This window comes from Astatotilapia calliptera, chromosome 17 (assembly GCF_900246225.1).
Source record: "Astatotilapia calliptera chromosome 17, fAstCal1.2, whole genome shotgun sequence".
Taxonomy (NCBI): Eukaryota; Metazoa; Chordata; class Actinopteri; order Cichliformes; family Cichlidae; genus Astatotilapia; species Astatotilapia calliptera.
The window spans coordinates 28643403-28663878 of NC_039318.1; the positions used below are offsets into that span (position 1 = coordinate 28643403).

At 40.2% G+C, this 20476-nt stretch overlaps 1 protein-coding gene across 5 annotated transcripts in view; it reads right to left on the bottom strand.

Moving 5' to 3' along the window:
- Positions 1–20476, bottom strand: part of cacna1c (calcium channel, voltage-dependent, L type, alpha 1C subunit) — a 206440-nt gene that overhangs the window by 48107 nt on the left and 137857 nt on the right. For 4 of the 5 annotated variants that reach the window (XM_026148292.1, XM_026148294.1, XM_026148291.1 and 1 more), the window contains exons 7-12: positions 18584–18783; positions 16249–16352; positions 11538–11625; positions 11098–11182; positions 5733–5801; positions 2144–2234 (exon numbers count right to left, since the gene is read on the bottom strand). In XM_026148292.1, the coding sequence (XP_026004077.1) occupies positions 2144–2234; positions 5733–5801; positions 11098–11182; positions 11538–11625; positions 16249–16352; positions 18584–18783 (637 nt within the window). The remainder of the gene's footprint in view (positions 1–2143; positions 2235–5732; positions 5802–11097; positions 11183–11537; positions 11626–16248; positions 16353–18583; positions 18784–20476) is intronic. The other variant, XM_026148293.1, reaches the window with a different exon arrangement.

Below are 20476 nucleotides of genomic sequence, written 5' to 3' on the forward strand. Positions count from 1 at the left end.
TTGGTTAAAACTGCTGGAGTAGCAGAACTCCTGAGCCTATAAATATAGTTTAAAATATATAAACATAGTCCAAGATTAAAAAAAGAAACCAAATCAGCAAATGAAAGTTCAAGCAAGATATAAATGACTTTAGCTACGGCCACTTACACTATGTGGTCAAAAGTATTTGGCCACACATCTTAATCTCTGAATTAAAAGCACCTAGCCATGCAGGTTGCCTTTAAAACATTTGTGAAAGAATGGTTATTCTAAAGAGATCACTGAATTCAACCATGGTACCATAATAGAAAGCCACTGTTGCAACAAGTGAGCTTGTAAAATTTCTTTCTTTCTAGATATTTCACATTGAACTAAAAGTGGTGTTATTGCAAACTGGGAGAATTTAGAAACTGCAGCCATAAAGCGGCAGACCATGAACGAGTGCGGAGGTGTGTAGTGTGCAAAAGTCACCAACACCCTGCTGACTCAACACTTGCAGAATTCCAAACCTCCTCTGGCATTAAAATCAGTACAGATACTGTACACTTGGAGCTTCATGGCATGGATGTCCATAGCCTGTAGTGCCTGGGATGAGGATGTATTGCAATACATCATCTTTATTACACTGACTGGCAACGTGAGTAGTTGGAAAAACCGTTACGTAGCCAATAATAATATTTAATTAAAAAAAAAAAACGTAATCCAGAACTGCATGTCCTCAAAGGTTAGTGGTGACTAAAGTGAGGCAACATAGCCAATCAAATAATTGTCTAATTACTAATTTTAGTAAAGGAAAGAGACATCTGTGTTCTTGAACAAAAGAGCAGAACCTTTTTACTACTTTATGACAACAAAGAAAAAGAAACTGTGAAAAAGAAAAAAAGTAATGTCGTGAAATGTAATAGAAAATTAGTTTACTTACAAAATTAATTTGTAAGTATCAAATTGCTGGTTTCTTATTTATTTGGCATTTCATTATTCCATGTTTCATTTCTGGTTCCAGCTTAAGCCTCACATATAACATACCCTTTTATTTTTTTTTATTTTAGCCTGACAGATCACAAATAAACACATACAACATAACAAAGATGAAATAACAGATGGACAGTGAGACTACAGATAAACAACAGCGTGCCATCCACGTGTGCCAACTAGCCTTATCGCTCCTGCGGTTGAGAGTGAATCAGTTTAAATTTAAGATTAAAGTTTCTGTGTAATGCATTTCTGCTCGTGAGCAAGTTTTTTATGCAGGTGTGTTTGCATGTGTGTACTGAAATAAGTCCGCTGGGGTCGCGGCCCCTGTGCTGTCTTGTGTCTAAGAAAGAAAGCAACACATTTGTTTGAATAATGTAAAAAATGAAAGCAGAGCGCGAAGCGGGAATGAATGAGTCAGCTGTTTGTGAGCTCCCACAGGGGCGGAAGAAAGCACTTCAACAGCTAACACAGAAAAGTGGGTAGAGAGGGAGAGAACGGAAACTCAGAGAGAGAGGAAAGAAAAAATAAAGACGGAATACTATTAGATGTAGTTAGGATGTCTTGCTTTTCAAAATTCATTAGCTCCCAAGCAATGATTGGCTTTGTCCTTGTACCATGTGTAGCAGTTGTGTGCACTCACTACCCAACTAGATAAACTTAAAAACTGTGTTCAAATGATAAACCTCTAGTTCGCAAACTGATAGCAATAGCACATTTATAATTGTGATATGAGGAAAACAACCATAAAACGAGATTAAAATAATTTTTTAACTGGAACTGCGATCTAGCAACTAGTTTTTGCTCCCTCAATTTGCTTGCTTAGCAACAGTTTGCCAAAAGAAAGTGGAAAAAAGGGCAGTTGGCACAGCACTACTAATAAACTAGCAAGTTTAAAAAAAAAAAAAAAAAAAAAACACTTCCAGGAGCAGCTCTGATTAGTTCCCCTTCAGATCGATCCAATTTTACTCTAACAGAACTTTATCCATGTGGAATATATTGACAGCTTTGTGCTACTGTAGTCTAACAGACTTGTGAGATCAGTAAAGTATATAAGCAATCTGAGGCAATTCTTCCATGCACAATACTGCAGGATGCAATCTGTCCTTAAACCTGACAAAAGATGGGTGAGAAAGCTGAGGAAAAGAAGGAGGAGAAAAGGTGTGTCTGTGAAAGACGGTGAGATACTTACGCCAGCCGGGTACAGCAGGTCTCACCCTCTACGTCTCCCCCGGGGGCGTTGTCTGTGTTGACGGATTCATTCTCGCTGGCTGGCATGCTCACTGAGAGACAGAGATGAGCAGCAGCAGAGAAAGGGGAAAAAAATTGACAGATGTGGAGAGAAACAGAAAGAGAGATGAATTAACCAGAAGGAGAAATGGGTCGGACATCATAATTATGCAACGGAAAACACTGTAGAATTTTACAGGTGCAAGACAACACACTTGAGAGCTACAAAGTGCAACCAGTGTTCAGGTAGCGAGGAGCACTGGACACTTGGTTGGTGTTAAACATTTGATCTTTATCGGAGTTATCTTGCACCAGCATACAAGCTAATTAAAACCACTGTTGAAGTATAGGAATGAAAAAGTCAGCATTATTCAATCCTGCTAATTAAGGCACACGGCTATACACATTTTGCACTGATTGCCCACACTAATTACACACTAAGTTGCCAGTTAGGAATCCTGGGACACAAACCTTGCAACCTTGTTAGTTTGTGGTGCTAAACCAAAGTAATATAATTCCACAGCTTAATGCCTAAAGCTAAAAAGGTAGCACAGACACAACACTTGAGGAAAAGGTTGACTAATTCTAATTTTGCCAATTGCTGCTGTGGTGAATGAAACTAAGCTGAAGCATTAGCATGCTTATTGACATCGCCACAATTTTTGAAATTAGTCAACCATTTCTGTGCTCGATTTTAACTTTTGGGTATTCAACATTGGGGGTATTTAGAAGGATTTCCATTTTCAAGCTGGGGGATTGCTTTACTTTGAGGGGATTAAAACTTGATAAAAATCTATTTGTGATTTCAAGACCCAAAGAGTTGGGGAAAAAAGATGTCTATCTGTAGTCTACAGATGGTGTGTGGGGAGGGGATTGGTCTTTAAAAACAATCAAACTATTAAAAAGAAAAAGTACAGTTTTACTCCTCGCCGCAGTGATAATTTTGCAGATTTGCAAACAGGTGGAAAGCTTTTTCTTTGTTTATATAAATCACAAGTACACTGCAAATGTGGCACTTTGTCCTTAGGCAGGAGTAATATAAATTGGCAGGTAAGGATGGAATAGAAGAAAAAATGAAGGAAAATAGAAAGGCAGGATTGGAGGGCGAAAGTAATGGAGGCACTGAGGGAGGTATGGTTAGCGGGAGAGAGGGGAGAAAAGAATGTGGGGATGGCTGCTGGAGAGATTGATATGAAGTGATACATTGGTTTTTATTGCTTCTGTCAGTCTTTGCCTGCTGGCGGGAATGAGCTGCGTTCCCCTTACTGTCACCTCAAACACTTATTGTAACACCCTCTGGGCACTAGAGCCAGGTACTGCATATGAATATCAATGCCTCTTTTGTTAAAATAAGATATCTTCAGTAAAACCTACTGGTGCAAATGATCTTACAGCATGAAACCAAATAATATGATCAGCACTTAACCACGACCCTCTCAAAAAACCTGCAAACAAACACCAATTTTAAAAAAAAAAGATATTAATAATGTTATTCTGACTGGGATTATCTTTTTCATTTACTCATTGGTTCTGGGCCAAAAAGTCCAGTTACATGTATTCCTGCATTTTGTTGGTCTTTTGTGCAGATTTGCTACTGAAACTTGAGAAATCCACCAGGCGAGGTCATGAAGTCATGTTTAGAAAATTACTCCAAAGTATGTATGTAAGTATGCATTTCAGCCCAGAGAACTGCTGCTGGATATCTCCTCTTTTTCTAGCCATTTTCTGTAAACTCTAGTGATGGTTGTGCAGGAAGATACCAGTAAATCAGCAGGTTTCTGAAATACTCAGACTAACCTGTCCAGCACAGAACAACCACTGCATGTTGAAAGTCACATAAATCCCCATTTTTTTTCCATTCTGATGCTCAGTTTGAACTTTAGCAGGTTGTCTTGATCATGCCCGCATGCTTAAAAGCATTGAGTTGCTGTCTTGTCATTGGCTGATTAGATATGTGTGTACCTATCAGAATGGCCAGTGAGTGTATCTTTCTGAGCCAAAGGAATCTGTTTGCATTATGTGGTTATCCTAAGAGATGGCTTGTAAGCCCAATGATGTGTCAAAGTAAGCTACAGTGAGTGAACAGTGCATTAGGTTACTGTACTTTGACACATGGTTAGGGATGAACGAGTTTAGTGCTGTAGAGATCACGATGGTCTGTCTCAACTTGAATACCTCTGCCATGAACACGCTGTGTGTTTCTTCACCTCGACACGTGCCACCTGCTGCTATGCTACTTAGTTAAAAGCACTCAGGGCCCTCTGGTCTCTCCTGAGGCTAAAAGCCTTTCAAATATAAAAGCAGCCTGGTGCCTTCCCCTCAATGGAGCGCTGAACTAGTTTAATGCCTATTGTTAGAGTAAAACCCCAAAGACCTGAGACACAGAGACAGGGAAGGAGATGAAGAAGGAAAAGGAACATATAGTATTGAAAGGAGGGGCAGAGGAGGGAAGACAGGAAGACAGAAAAGTGATAGAACAGAAAGTGTTGGCATGTGTTGGTGAGCTTGAACATGAACTCACGGCGCTATTTCTGAAAAAAAGCATCCTCCACAACAATTTGTTTTTATGACAGCGTCTCGTGTTTGTTTTGGTGTTTTTGTCAGCAAACCAAAACAGATTTTATTTCCAGTCACAAAAATGAAAAATATATTTAATTTAAAATGTCACACAAACCCCCCAAAAGACACTGAATTCTACTTTGTATCATTGTCTTAATAATGACAACACAAATCTTTTCATGCAGGCTTTTGGTAATTTGATTTTATAAAAATGTTAAATTTCTCATTTCAAAGCTGTTTCTCCACTGTGTTTCATTATTGCAGCTAGCAAGGCTAATAGTGATGCAGGAGGGGGGCGGGGGGACTTTAGGGAAAGGAATCTGAAAAACCAAGGAGAGGACTCTGACATCACTAACAATAGTAAGAACAGTGTTTTTTATGAGTCGTGTGGTACGAAACCATCACTCCAGTTGTTTTCTGTGATGACATCCTCTTGTTATTTTTTCAGACAAGTCAGGCAGATGCAGATCCTTTCCTACAAAAGTTGTTTCATCTCAGCACAGTAATGTTATTTCTCTCCTTGTATCCCTATTCCCTGGACTTTGAGGTTTTTTTTGTTTTGTTTTTTTTTTACATTTTGGATGTACTCAAGTAATTTAAAGGGCCATGAAACACTGTAAAGATTTTAATGTAATAAAGACATGCAATTTTGCCAGCAGCAGGGGTAGTTATCAGGGGGAAAATTCCATGTCTCCACTGTCGGAGGATATTCATATATATGGCCCTCATATTTAATCATCATTCAGTGGTTGGTGCATGAAAAAGGGTAAGGAAGAGAATAAACTACTTTACAGTGTTGAGAGGCAGCTGATCCCCACTCTGGAGGCTGCAGAGAAAGATGCTTACTCCACTGGAGGGGGAGTGGATAAAAGGGGGAGGAAGAGAGGCATCGGAAAGTGGGGAGTATAGGTGAGCAGAGAGGTTGCAATCTGCTTGCATGTCTAGAATCCAGTAAAGTTTTAAATAGTGCTGGACCATGCAGACAGACGCACACGCCTTACGAAGGAAAGCCGCATTTTTCTTCACGGCTCCACGCAGGGACAGAAAATGATGGCTCTTACCTGGGGATAGAGAGCACGGCTCAGCAAGACAGACCAATATACACGCACACACACACAAACACTAACATGAAGCGTTCACACAAGTATGCTCATATATACCAAAATACGCACAAAGAACTATGAATTCTTCTGGAAAAATGGCATTCCCTCTTTGCAGTCACACCTCATTTCATTACTGCAGGTACAGAGTACTAACATTACTGGCATTACTGGCACAAAATCACTCATGTCTGTTTCTCTCCTGTACCGCTTAATCTTTTAATCTCCACATGCTGGGTAAAGGTACATATTTGAACCCAAATCACAATCTTTTCTCAAATCTAGCCAGGTAGCGAATGAAAACAAACGTAAAAAGGCAGGTTAAAAAGAGATGGTGACTGAGAACTAAGTGTATTGAAAAATTTCTGTTGTTTCGCTCCGCATAGTGAGATGCCACAGAGTAGTAGCCTGAACATCTTTCTTTTTCGTCACATCCTCCACAAACTCTTTAGGAGTCTGGTGTGTTTCCAGGACAGATGGGATTGTATCACTCTACTATTAAGGAGGCATCCTAACCAGAAGCCCTGCAGATCAAAAATAATTCCAACTGAAAACATTTTAATGTATACATGCCTAATCCTAAACTGGATAGACATCGGAGCACAAGTCAAAGAACAGACACATACATGATCCTAACAGTCAGTGGAATGACTGGACCAGGCATGCATACTGGTCTTGTTTCTCAAGTAGGCTAGAAATTATTTTAACACACACAGGAAGGACAACAAAAGAAGAAGACAGAATGTAAGAACAAGATAGCAATGAAAGCATGCAAGACTGGCACTTCTGCTGTGTGCCTTAGACTACCTGCTTCCATAAAAATCTATCCTCCATTCCATGTGTTCCAAATCAATCCCATATCTTCCAGCTCTCTGTACCTCTTGGCTAGCCCTCCGTTGACCTGGCAGGGTGGTGGGTGATCATTCGGCCAATGCTGTCTGTAGCATTTTGGGTGTGCTGTGGTGGATCGGATTCTCCAGTTTCTGGTTGATTGGGAAGGGTATGATTCCTTCATCCAACAAGTGTTACAGGGTTTGGAAGTTTTGAGTTTTGGCAGTTGAGACTCTTAAGACAAAGACTCTATTGTGGTAAACCCGGGAATTTCTTCTTATACTGTCCAGTGAGGCCAAAAGGGAAAGCCTACCAGTAAATGTAGAGATACTAGTGAGCAGTATTTAACTAAAAGCCATTCCCTGCATGTTTTTGTCAGCCAGTCTTTGTTTTAATCAGGATACACTGTCTCGCTGAGCTATAGTTGACTCTGGAACTAAACAAAGCCTGTTACCAAATCAACTGTTTCCTGCCCAAAGGGCCAGGTTGCAAAGGGGATAGCTGGAGAGATAACCATACCTTCTGTGTATTAGCACCTTTACCACTGTCTATATTGGAAGCAGACAAAAGCAGCATGAACTTCAGAGCAAAATCAACACCTTGATGACTATCAGAGGGCCCCCTGCCCCACAATATACTGAAAGCCAGAGAGTTTGGTTGTCTTCTAGAGACCTCTTAAAATCCACTTCCAAGAAGTTAGGTCCTCTTCCGGGGACACACCAAAAGTGTTTCCAAGCCAACTGAGAGACATAATCTCAGCATGCCTAGCGTGCCCTGGGTCTACCTCTGGGCCTACTCCCATTTGAACATAACTGAAACTGCTCATCTAGAAATCATCCTAGTAGAACTATATCACACCATATCAAATGGCTTCTTTCAATATGAAGTGCCCAATGTATAGCAGCCAGTGTGGCAAAGGACCTCTTCCTGTCTCAAAGGCTGAGACCAGACACCTTTCAGAGAGGTCATTTCTGCCACTTGTATATGCGAGCTCATTCTTTCAGTCACTAAACTGAGCTCATAGGAATGCAGATCTAAATCAACAGCTCTTTCTTTACCACAAAAGAGTGGCACAGCATTTAGATTACTGCGGATGCTCAAATGAATTATATTAATAATGATTTAATCTATTTTGTTTGTTTTTAAGTTGATTTCTTAAGTTGTGGTTTACAGCAAAAATCCTTCCTCAAGTGAAATGCATATTTACCATGTCACAGTGTAAGATCTATCACACCATTTTTGCAGTAGCAGCTAAAAGCAAGCAACATTTATAACACTGGCGCCGCTGTAAAATGGACATTAGAGCATCATTCCCACAGCATCAAATGCTGCTGGGTTTTTTTTCCAGTGCCAGCACACCTCACAGATAATCAGCTGTCCTTTGGTATCTGTGCTATGGAGCACTGGGTCTGTCACATAATGTTTGCAAAGGACCTCATATCACTGCATTTAAACACGCTGGGCAAATACAACATTTTTCAAGGTGTAGCATTAAATCGCAAATTCCAATCTTTTGTTAAACCTAAACAGGCAGCGAGTGAAAACTAACGTCAAAAGCAGGTTTAAAGGAGAAAAAACAAGACTGAAAACCAGGAGGCTGTGATCTCCTGGTTAACAAACCTGTGATTTATTTCACCACAACAACTCAAACGTCCTAATGTGGACAACTTTCATCGCTCTGTGTTTATTGTAGGACACATCTTTGCGTATCAATCTCAGACAAGGAGAATCGGACAAAACGGCAGTATTTGACATCCCTGGATGAGACTGCATTGCAAGATAAATTGAAAATTTCTGTTTTATTACTCCACACAGCGGGAAGCCACAGAGCAGTCACATCCTCTACAAATCTTTAGGGGATCGGTGCATTTCCAGGATAGATGCAATATACTGTATCACTGCACCATCAAGAAGGCATCCCAAACAGAAGCCATGTAGACCAAATGTAATTACAACCACTTTTGGTGTACACAGGCCTAATCACAACCGGAATTACATGGAAGCACATGTCAACACCACAGAGGATACACAAACACCATCCTGACAGTCAGGAGAATGACTGGATCAGACATGCATACTGGTCTTGCTTCTCAGGTGGGCTGGAGACACTCCTAACACAAACAGCAAGGACAACAAAACACGATGACAGCATGCAAGAACAAGATGGTAGACAGCAACAGCACGGAAGACATGCATACAGACTATGCCCTTGAGATGACAGAAAACACACATATTTTACATATATTATACTTGACATCATCAACTTCTCATATTCATAATATTGAATATGATGTTAGTGCAGCCCTGTTGCACTGCAAGCCTAATCTTCTTTGGGAGCCTCATGTTAGAACATCATGAGACAGCAGGGTTGTCCAGCGATGATGCTGATTTAACCTGAATAAGAACAGCAAGACTAGTGAATATCGAGGGAATTCATAGGCAGTCCATGGGGTGTCATGTGACTTCTGCACACCCTGCTCAGGACTATCTACAGCAGTAATGCACGTGAAGCAAACCTCTGCTGCTGCTGTGTGCCACATGTGATAAAAGGCAACTTCGGACAATCCCCTAACCTGATTTTCTAGATATTGTCTGGAGTCCGTGTACACTCTGCAGTCCTTACACTGTCTGAACATCTACTTTTCCCTTTTCATCTATTCTACTCTCTGAGTCTCCTATCGCTTCTTAGGACACACATTTATGTGAGCTGTGCATGCATGAGCTGATGCAAAATGTCCTGGGCAGCAGGGACAAACTGCCCTCGTTCATCTTCCCACAAGAGGATCCATCCATCGGGGAGAGGGGAGGCAGAGTAATAGACAGAGCAAGTGACTTGATTTTTCACCTTCACAAACAGAGAGCGATGATTGATCCTTCTTATAGAGAACTTTGTATCATATATATTAATCATTTTGTTGAATCATCTACATCTAATGGCCTAATTTATACTGTTTAGAAGATGTCACAGGCTTAATCTTGCAACTAAGTGATCCACAGAGATCGCATGGTAGATTTATTTGAGGAAAATATGTATATGTGTGTATGTTTACTGTATAGCAAACACTTACAGGTTCTGGTTTACAGCCATATTTGGCTTGTTAAGACACTGCAAAATATATCACTGATGCAGAATTTGCAAAACTTAGAGCAAAAAAAAATATCATAATATTTTGATGTGACATTTTTAAAATTGGCCACATACTGTATTTGTTTGTTTGTTAATGGGCCAAAACACTATCTAAGAGACTGCTGATGTGTGTTTGCCAGACTGATTGGCCCAGGGGAGCACAGTGGTAACAGGTGAAAACAAGCAGATTTGTTACGGATTAGCCACGGGGGTGTTGTGCCTTATTTTCATGTAAATTGGGTCATTGCTCATTTGACCATGTTAATTTCTTGATATTCCCTGAAAGATTAGATCATCATTAGATTTTCTCTTTCTTTCTTTTTTCCCTTGGCAGTCATCAGTGTTTTCTCAGAATGAACCACAGTGATTTTCAAGAGATGAGCGTGGCTGTGCGCAGAATGTAAGCAGAATGCACGCTCTGTCTCTTCGTGGTTAGTCCTCATTATTCATTCATCCACTACCAGTGTGAGCAAGCTTAGCTCCAAGCCTTTATAAAATACTTCACAGTCCATACTGTTTATACTAAGGGTACATGTCCAGGAATACAACAGACATGCATTTTGTCAAATCACTGCCTCTCTTCCTTATTGTCCCTCTTTCAAGGTCTAACTTCTGAGCTCCAACCTCCAGGTTAAAGAGGCCAGTGTCTACTTTCCCTCCCAAGGAAATATAGTGCATTCCTGAGGAGACATGAGCCATGTGTGGCTGCATCTCTCCGGAGGTGTTTGTATAGAGAGACAAGGTGTTAATTTGTGTGTGTAAATTTCTGTCAAAACACAAGTAAACAAATTCCTTAGGGTGTACCTACAGTGCGTGTGTGTGTTCCTATGTTAATTTTGCACAGCTGCAGTAGTGTGTGTTTGTTGTGTGTCACAGTGTGGGCCCAGAGGCTATTAGCTGCAGTCTGACACATTCCACTAATATCTAAACAGGTTTTAATCCTCAGGATGATTCTCAGCCAAAGCAAGCAGATAATATTAATATCTTCTCGGTCTGTCAGTCACTCTGCCCATACGTCAGTTGTTCATTTAATGACTGTGCCATAACAGTGTGAAGGAAACTACGAAAAGCTCACTACTTATAGACAGAGCAATAAATGTAGTGCAGACACATCCACATCTATCCTGACAAACTTGTGATGCATCTGGGAGGAAATCATTCCAGCTAGCCTTTGCCAAAGTCTTACCATATCCTGACACAGCTAATCCTAACCACCAATCAATAATTCAGTCACACATGCATACAGCATCATCTTCACGGAGAACCATTCTTCCTTCTGTCAAAAAAACGCACACTCACGATTTCTGGGTTTCTCATCGTCCATGCCCTCCTCTTCATTCTCTGGGTCAATGTCTTCGGCTTGAGTGATCCAGTCTAAATAGCCCTGTATTCACACACAAACAAGGGAAATACTGATGGGTAAACAGAAAGATCAAACTTCACATCTGTTTGGAATCATAAGAATGAAATGTTTTAGAATATGTATCATGTGTCTCAATCTTCGTGTGCCCTATTTTTTTTTACACTTTTCCATGAGGTAAGAGGAGTGCTTGTGTTGTTTTGTAACTTAGGTAACTTCTAAGTAAAGTTTGCTCTGCTTTCCCTGCTCACTGTTACTGAAGGGTTACAGGTTACTGAACACTGACAGTACAATGAACCTAAGTCTTTGGTAAAGACTGTAACAGCTTTTCTGGCATGGGGACAACCGCATGCACACATGCACACACACACCAAACTACCTTGAGGTCTTCCTCCAGTTGCTGTTTTTCTCTGAGTTTCTGGAAGTCACCGCGCGCCTTGGCCTTCTCTCTCTCCTTGGAAAACTCTCTGGGAGGAGGGGAGCAGAAGAGAAGGAGCGGGGCAGAGAGTTGACGGGAAAGAGAGAGCAAACAGAGAGAGAGACAGGAAAGAGAATCTGAAAATCTTGGCTAAGGTTTTGGCAAAATCATGTGACAAAAGTGATCAAGTTAAAAGAAAAGGATACTTCGGAAAGAAGAAGAGGGAAAACCCTGCCAGAGAGAAGAAAAGTTAAGTAACGAAAGAAAAGTTTTGCCACGGAGAAACGGTGTTAGTATGCAAATGCAGCTTTTGGTTTCCTAGAATATAGATCTTTATACCTTATTAATAATTATTTACATATCAACCACTCAAATAATGAAATACCATTCAAGCCAGCTGGGGTTCCATGAAAGATGATGAGGACTGATTCCATGTGATTCACATAGACAAAAGGAAGAACCAAACAAAAGAGTGAAAGGAAGTGATGCAGCAGGAACCCTATTCATTTAGGCTGTTGCACTGTTGATGAATTGTACCACCTTTTCTCAGCAGGGAACAGGTGATGATTTCTGGCTGATGCATGCTCAGCTAATATGATAAAAAGCTACAGTGAAAAGTCTGCCGATTGTAAAAACTTACTAAATATTAAAGTTCAAGACTTCATTTATCTGTACTGGACTCCCAGGTGGATCCAGGCCAGCTGGGAAATGGGATTCCTGTGGTGTTTTCTGGGTCTACCCCAGGTTGCAATGTGCTTGGTACAACCCCGGAGGGAGGCACAAAGAGGGCGCCCTCACCAGCTGCACAGCCTCAGCTGTTGTCAAATAGTTGGAGAGGTGGCTCTGCACTAAAGTCATCCTGCATCACTGAGCTCCGAACCTTTTGCCCGCCAACTCATTCTTTCAGTTACTACTCAGAGACATTGATTACAGAAAAAAGTTATAGGTTTGCACCTCACCTGGATTTTGGAGTTTTTGTGCACAAAGAACACGTGCAGAAAAAACAATTTAAGACAATTAAAACCAACGTGACCAGCGAGTGTGAAATATCATATCATTATGATGAAATTCAGTGAAATTGCTTCCAGGTGACAGGAGGGAAGAAAGAACTGAGGAACACTTGATTAAACGGGGCACTCGGGGAAGGTCAAAGACAGGTTAGAACCAAAGATCCAGTCTGAACAAAGGAAATTTATTCAGATGAGGGCTGACAGGACTTGGGAGACTTGGGAATTTTTGCAGTTAAAACGTGAACAAATTCATATTTAAAGGCCTGCTGGAAAATAAACACAGCAAATGCCTCCTTGTCATGAATATTTTACATAGAAGTAAACTTCCCTACGTTCGTTTTGAACATACAAGTGGGACTCTTTTTGAAGCTCAGGTTTAAGCGTTATCTCAATACTCCTAATCAGATTTCAAGCAATTAGCACAAAGGTTTTAAGAGAGGTTGTGTAGGCTGTTAGTGTTTCACTGCTCTCCAGAGATCAAGAACTGATGAAACTCTTGGTATTGTTATTGACTTTTTTTTGGTCATGTCTATTGGCTGGGCAGAATTCAAGTGTTTGAGGATATCTGTGTGAAATTTAGGGGAATGATGGAACCTCAGATTGAACTCAAACCCACAACAGCAGATCAATGAGCATTAGGACAAACATCTATTGTCCCACTTGTCAGAACATTAGCAGGAGATCCAATCCTATTGATCTGGGCTTGTGCAGTTCAGTGCGCATATCCTGTATGTGTGTGTGCGAGTGTGGCCTTGAGTGCTAAAACCTTAGGCTCCACGCTCATTTTCCAATTCTCCACTGTCTCACCTTTCTGTCCTCAGTCATCTTTTAATTCTCCTTTCTCTACCTACTCATTCTCTTTCGGTCGAGCCACTTTCTCCATCCTCTCTGTTTACGTATTACATCAAATCCAGACAAACACAGTCACACCCTATGCCTATGTCTCTACATCCGTCACTCTCCTTCTTCCTGTTTAGCCATTAGTTATTATGCCAATCTGAGACCTACACACACCATGGAGTAACCAGTTGGTAAAAGGTCAGGCTGTGTAGTGAGCTGACAGCATCATTAGTCACAAGTCAGACAAAGAGTCGGACTACCAAACCCCCCAAGCTGTTTGGTACAGATAGACCTCTATTATTTTCCCTACAATGCTGCTGCCACCTCTCCTGAGGGTATCAAGTCAGATTCAGGTCAGTCAGTCAGTCAGGGGTGAGACATCTGACTCTAAAACCTGTTCCCTGGCAGAGCTGATTTTGGAACTGAGAAGTTTAAGATGTTTTTAGGTGGCAATTGATATACTTCTGTTACTGCTGAATTTAGATACATTTTCTTGCATGTTTTTGTGTATTAACTGCTGGTCTATAAACAGCTTTAATCACAACAGTTCTTAGTTTACATATTAATTCTTAAAAAAACCCCCAAAATGAAATGGTAGTTTTTCCACCCTGCATCAGTGCTGAAAACAGAGCACTTCACTTCACAATAGCACTAGTGCTATTTTACAGAAACAGCAGTGGAGCCTTGTAGTAAGAGAAACAATACCCAGAAGGTTTCAGTGGTCTTCGAGCCAGATGCTCGAGTATGATTTCACTACAGTCAGCTACAGTGATAAAAAAAAAAAAAAATCTATGTGCAGTCAGCAATGCTCAGTTGGAAGAGTCACAAAGCCTCAGATACATGGTCTTGTAAAGCAACCAAATGGGACTATATAGAAACACAATCTTGTACATGCTTTGTACTCATTAAATATAAACGCCAGCAGCAGCAAGAGGCAGGAAGGAGAAGGAAGTAAAGAGATCCCTTGAGCAAAAGACCAGAAGCAAAATTCTCCAAGAGCAGCAAAAAGACAAGAAAGAAAAATTAGTTTCAAACGACCTTTGACCCTGCCCTTACCCGCTTAATACCCCCAGAACCAAGTTTAGCACAAAGAAGGATCCGATGATGATTAAGGTGACAAAATAGACCCAGGGCCACGTGTAACCTACAGCATCATTCACCTAGGAGGCATCAGGATAGGGGGCAAAGGGAGGAGATAGAAGGATGGAAGATGGGAAGTAGATGGATGGTAAAAGAGGAAAAAGTAAGACAAGAAGACAGGGGATTGAAGGAAAAGGCAGGGAGTGGTAGGATGATGGGGATGGGAGAAAGGAGAAGGGGGGATAAGGGAATGAATTAGATCCTTGGTGAAAGTTCCCAACAGATGGAACCGTTTACCTCTGCTTGTTCCTTGCTGGGATTATGGTGCATTGATATTATTTGTTAGTCACTTAGCGTGCCACATGGCAAAGTATTTGGGCAATATGAATGTGAGAAATGATAAAGAGATGCCTTGGTGGATTCAGCGGGTCTTTTAAAACAGTGAAACCTACAGCAGGCTGCGAGTCTCATGGGACAAACAAAATAAATGAATTAATGTATTCCTGCAAGAAAAAAGTCAGAAGTTTAATAATCACATAGGTGATTCTACTTCCACTGTAATTCTTCTTTTTCATCCTTCATCACTGGAGAAATAAGAGTGTAGTTAGACAAATGAAGAGACTGTGCACCAAGACTCCCATGGACTGGAAATAGACATCAAGTCAAAACCATTCTCTGCCGATTTATTGACAATTATTTTTTAACATTATCATCATTATTATTACCATCATGTGTGATCTGCAAACAATGTTTTTTACGGATGCTTAAAAAAATGCTTTTCACTACTCAGTGCAGCCTGCTGTTCCATAATTTCCATATTTAATGCCACATTTCCTCCAGACTCCACTCTGTCCTTATTGTGTTTTACCTGTTGTGCAAGTTTTTTTAGCATTCCACCTCCATGGCTGACTTGAGGGGTGAATTATTTATACCCTAGTGTGTCCCTGCAGACCGGGAGGCGCTTGTACTGAAACAGTGTGACTTGGCAGAGTGGGGTAAAACAGCACCCAGCGAGCCTGCTCGAGCAGTATTTGTTGAAACAAAACACACAGCGCAGCACATGCCTTTAAACAAATATAAACACTCTGTGTGTGCGCGCACAAATGTAAAAAAAAAAAAAAAAGAAAGATAAATGCTAACTTGCAAGAGACAAACGTGCATGTAAGCTAAAAAACATGTAGGAACACAGCAGTGTTCATTTTAAGTTGAAATGTGTTACGTTTTGGAAATGTGTAAATATTTGTGTGTATGTGTCTACCTGTCCAGCACAGACAGGTGGGCAAACTGACATGAACACGACAGCTAGACGTGGGGTCACTCGCAGCTTTTTCTGAGTGCTTTTGTGTATTTCTTTCAGGCCTGTGCCAAAGGATTGATTGAGTGAAAGAGAAAGGGAAGAGAGCGAATGATTTTACTCAGTTCAGTGATCATCATTTTATCTTTCCTCAACAACAGAGGACTACGGTTGTCTAGCTCTGCTTTTTCTGGTGGAATGATGAGGTGAGACTGCTGTCAGCACACGGCTCTTATTTGCATCTAATTTATTATTTTACTGGGTCTGTGTGTATGTATGTGTTAAAACATTAATGACAACAAAAAGAGAAATAATAAGAAAAAACTTGCACTTTAGATTGCATTACGGGAGTCTTGTAACATCGTCATTTATCACATTTAAAATAGTAAATAAAGCCACACAGCACACCTACTGCACATACACAAGTGACAACAGCATAACCTCTTACCCGCTCAACACTCCCAGAACGAGATTGAGAACGAAAAAAGAGCCGAAGATGACAAGAGAGACAAAATAGACCCATGGCAGCTCATAGCCCATGGCATCCTGCATCTGAGAGAGAGAAAAGGCAAAGAGGAGCGAAGAAGAAAGAAAAGGAGAAAGAAGAGGAAGGAGAAAAAGGGGGAGTAGCACAGATGTGGAATCAACAGGTGGGTGAGAAAAGTAGGGAAAGAACAGGAAACATGACAGAAAAGGTTTTGTGAAGGTTGACAGAGAGAAGATGAAGTCACGGATGAGTCAGGGCGGTAGAGGTCAAGGACAGGAAAGTGTGTTAGAGAGAGAGAGGTTAAAAGGAGATAAAAGCAGGAAAAAAGAAAAGGAGCGGTGCATGTTAAAAGAGCAGCAGATAGCAGAATGGCATAATTGTATGATTAAAACTGACTATAAGCCTTTTATCCTTTGCTTGGAGAGCAGGCAGGCCACGATCCACAATTAAGAACACTTTTGTAATTTAATGGCAAACCCTGGCTGCAATTTAAAAAATCTCTTTAAACAGTTCCACAGTAACTTAAGTAATTTCATCTTAGATTGGTGAATGGATCTAGAAACAAAGATATAACAGTATCAAGAGAGATTAATGTGGAAATTGTTGTGATGAATAAATGGGGTGGATATAAGTAGCAATCGATGCTGACAAAGTAAGCAGTTTAGCATCCAGGATTTTACTTCAAAACAAAAGTCCCATTATTAGACTATTAGATTACTGATTAGATTGAGGTTGTAAATGCAAAGGTTAGGTTAGCAGATAATAATATGATAAGGCTCTTAATTAAAGAATTTAACACAAAGACTGGGGGACAGAGATAAAAAGGGGAGATGATAAAGGAGAAGGCTGACAGCAGGTTTATGTGCTGTGACAGCAGCAAATGTTGCATGTTGATATTTTGTAGTGAAAGTGACGCTGACAATTATGTAAAATTACAACACAAACAAAATATTGTCAAAGGGCTGGTGCTTCAATCATTCGACTATTTAACATTTTACAGCACGTCAAATTTGTTATAGGCGTGCTGTGGGTAAATATAAACAGGAAACTGCAGTAGATAAGCAGAAATAGCAGAACGGATGTAGAGCTAGTAACTCAACCAACAAGCACATACTGGATGCACATTTTTACGTGATATCCCTACAGTGGCTCTTAAGAAAACATCAGGAAACAGAAAAAACACATAAACCACAGTGAAAGTTTAATAAAACACAATGGAAATAGAAAAAATTAAGCAAAAGTGAAAACAAAAAACAGAATACTTTTGGGGACACTATAAGGTGACGGAACAGCTGCGGAAGTGCCAAGCTAACAGTAAATAGCTAATAGCAAGAATGTATTTACGTTATTATATGAATCATGTGATTAAAACAAAAATTACCTTCCATCTTTTTAAGCCTCACAACACCGATGAACCCTCTGGTTATTTTAAGCGTGTCTTAATGCTTGGCATGCGTTGGTTTCCGTCATTTCTGCAGCTGGTTCGTCACGGTATTGTGTCCCCAGAAACACTTCTGTTGTGTTTTGTAGAATTTTCTTGTTTTTTTCTGCTTCTACTGTGTTTTAGTCAACTTCTTTTTTGTTTTAATCAATTTCAGCTGTGTTTTTTTTTTATTTCCACGGTGTGTTGTTCAGCTTCTGTTTTTTTGCAGTGTTCTTCTAGTTGCTGTTATTTTCTTAAGCAACAGTCCATTTGACCTCTCAGTGCCATGTAGATCTCAAACACAAGAGAAATTTATTTTGCTACTTTTTGTAACTAATTTATAACCATTTTATAAAATGTCAAGCCAGAAAGCTAATGCATTTACTTCCCTACAAGATAAAACTTTCAAAAATGCAATTGCAACAAAGCACTTAAAGCTGTTCTAAAGGTTTGTCCAGCATCTTGAAAGCCCTTTTGTTCTAATTTACCAAGCTCTATTTGATTTGATTAGCAGGGAAACTTGTCCCTGCGGAAATATTTAGTTGTCTGTGGCCCCATGTTTGCTCACTTGACACTGAAATCAAGCGTAGGGATTCTACACACGTTCTAAATGAATCTGCAGCTTCAATTACACAGTGTATTGTCTGCATTAACCTGAGATAGAAGCTAACTCTGTGTGTGTATTTGTTCAGTCTTTGTATATGTACCCACCTTTCTAAAACAAGTGTTTTTGTTATTGTGTTATACTCCTTTCTCAAAAGCACTCATCTGGCACTGATGTTACAGATACAGTAAAGAGGCTCCACGCACCAATCCCTCTGGTACTCAGTAAGCCACACAAACACAAAAACACTGCTTTGGTGTCCGACTCACCCAGTACAGCACATCCGTCCAGCCTTCCATGGTTATACACTGGAACACCGTTAACATGGCAAAGGCAAAGTTGTCGAAGTTTGTGATGCCGTCGTTTGGGCCCTCCCACCCAACTCTGCACTGTGTTCCATTCTGCTTGCAATGTCGACCATAAGCTCCATCAGGTGCACATGGTGCTGGCTTTTCCTCTGCAATAGTGCCTGTGACAAAAGAGAAAAAAGTGGCAATGGCCATTTTTTTTAATTTTTCAGATATCTTACAAATAATGTCTTTTTTGTTGCTTTAATGATGCACTGTTGAGGAGGGTCAGAGGTGGAAAATTAGACTGAATTACACACAAAGATCATTTTCTGTTGTACGAGGGAAAAAACAGCTCAACAAGACAGCTATAATTTATTTAGAAACCACAGATGTAGTGAGTTAAACTTCATAGAAAAAGCCATTTTTAGCTTTTACCCATCATGATTTTTAATGTAGAAATCAAGCAGCAGGAAGCCAACTTAAAAGTAGCAAAAACCACAGATCCTCGAAAGCCTGCTTGAGGCATGCTCCAAAAGGAGGTCACTTGTCAAGGATTCACATGTTACGATAACCAAATTTATAACAGAAATAAACATGTTTAGAAGCTGGTATAAAAACATTTTGTGCTCTGTAGCTTAAGTCTGCTTTGATGCCAACTGTAAATTTTCACATAACCCACTGTTTTAAGTGTATTTTGCATTGGTAGCACGTGCAAGTTTCACTTCCAATAACTCTGTAACTTTTTAAGATTTTGTCATATTAAAACATACTGCAAACTATAAGTTGCTCACTTTTTTTCGATTGTGTTTTGTTTTAAGCCTGTTTTTCACTCGTCAAAGTTAGCATCTCATGTAGCAATGCAGTGACTTTACACAGGCCTAGAAAGCAGTTGGCAATTGTCTGCTAACCACTGGCTGCTAGGATTATTCCTTACTGGTTGCAAGAGGTTGCTGGCTTATGCTGTGAAATCAGTTGCTAAGCTCCAGTCATACATGTCTAGAGACCTGTCAGCTACCCCCTGTAATCAGCGATTGCCAGGGAAAAGTTGCTTACAATAGCTAATTGCAAAGAGGTTGCAAACAAACTGCCTTGTGAATGCCACTAACTGTGAAGACATGAAATATACTGAAATATGTTGATTTCTGTGGCAAAGCACCACTTACTTTGAAGGTGAACTGTCTCTGCTTCCAGTTTGTGTCATACTTTTTCCAGTTAGTTAGCATGTTTGCTGACAAATTGGAGCCTTCCATGCAAACTATGGGTGACAGCATCAATCTGCTAGCAACCAAAGCAATTGCAAAGAAGCTTTTGGTATGGCACCTGTTTGCAACAGAGTTCACCCTATTTGCCAGCACTAGCAATAGCAGAAGCTCCAAGCTTCAAAACTCTAGTCAATGTTTCATTTCAATGGAATATCCATGTACTGTACTATTTATGATATATAGTGGCGACTGGATCCTTGTTATCAAAATTCTCCTTGAGACCATGACTCCTTATGCTTTTGTTTACACAGACTTGCACTTTTTTTATCGAGCATACTTTTCAAACTCAGCTGCTTGTCTTTTGAACTGCAGATCCCAGCAGGAGAGATTTACGCCCATCCAAGCAGTGCTCACTGAACATTTTGATTTTTTTGCTACGGGAAGCTCTGTTACAGATTCAATCCATTCACATAAAAAAAGAGGTTGAAAGGCTAAAAGGACACCATGAAATAACACCAAACAAAGGCACCATGAAAAAAAATCAATGTGGAAAAAGTGTTTTACTAATTATACAAAACAAGCTCTTCAGGGTGATGTATAGGATAGCAGAGTATTCCACTGGCACTTACCCTGTGGAAAGCTAATGCCTCTCAGGGGATGTATAACACCA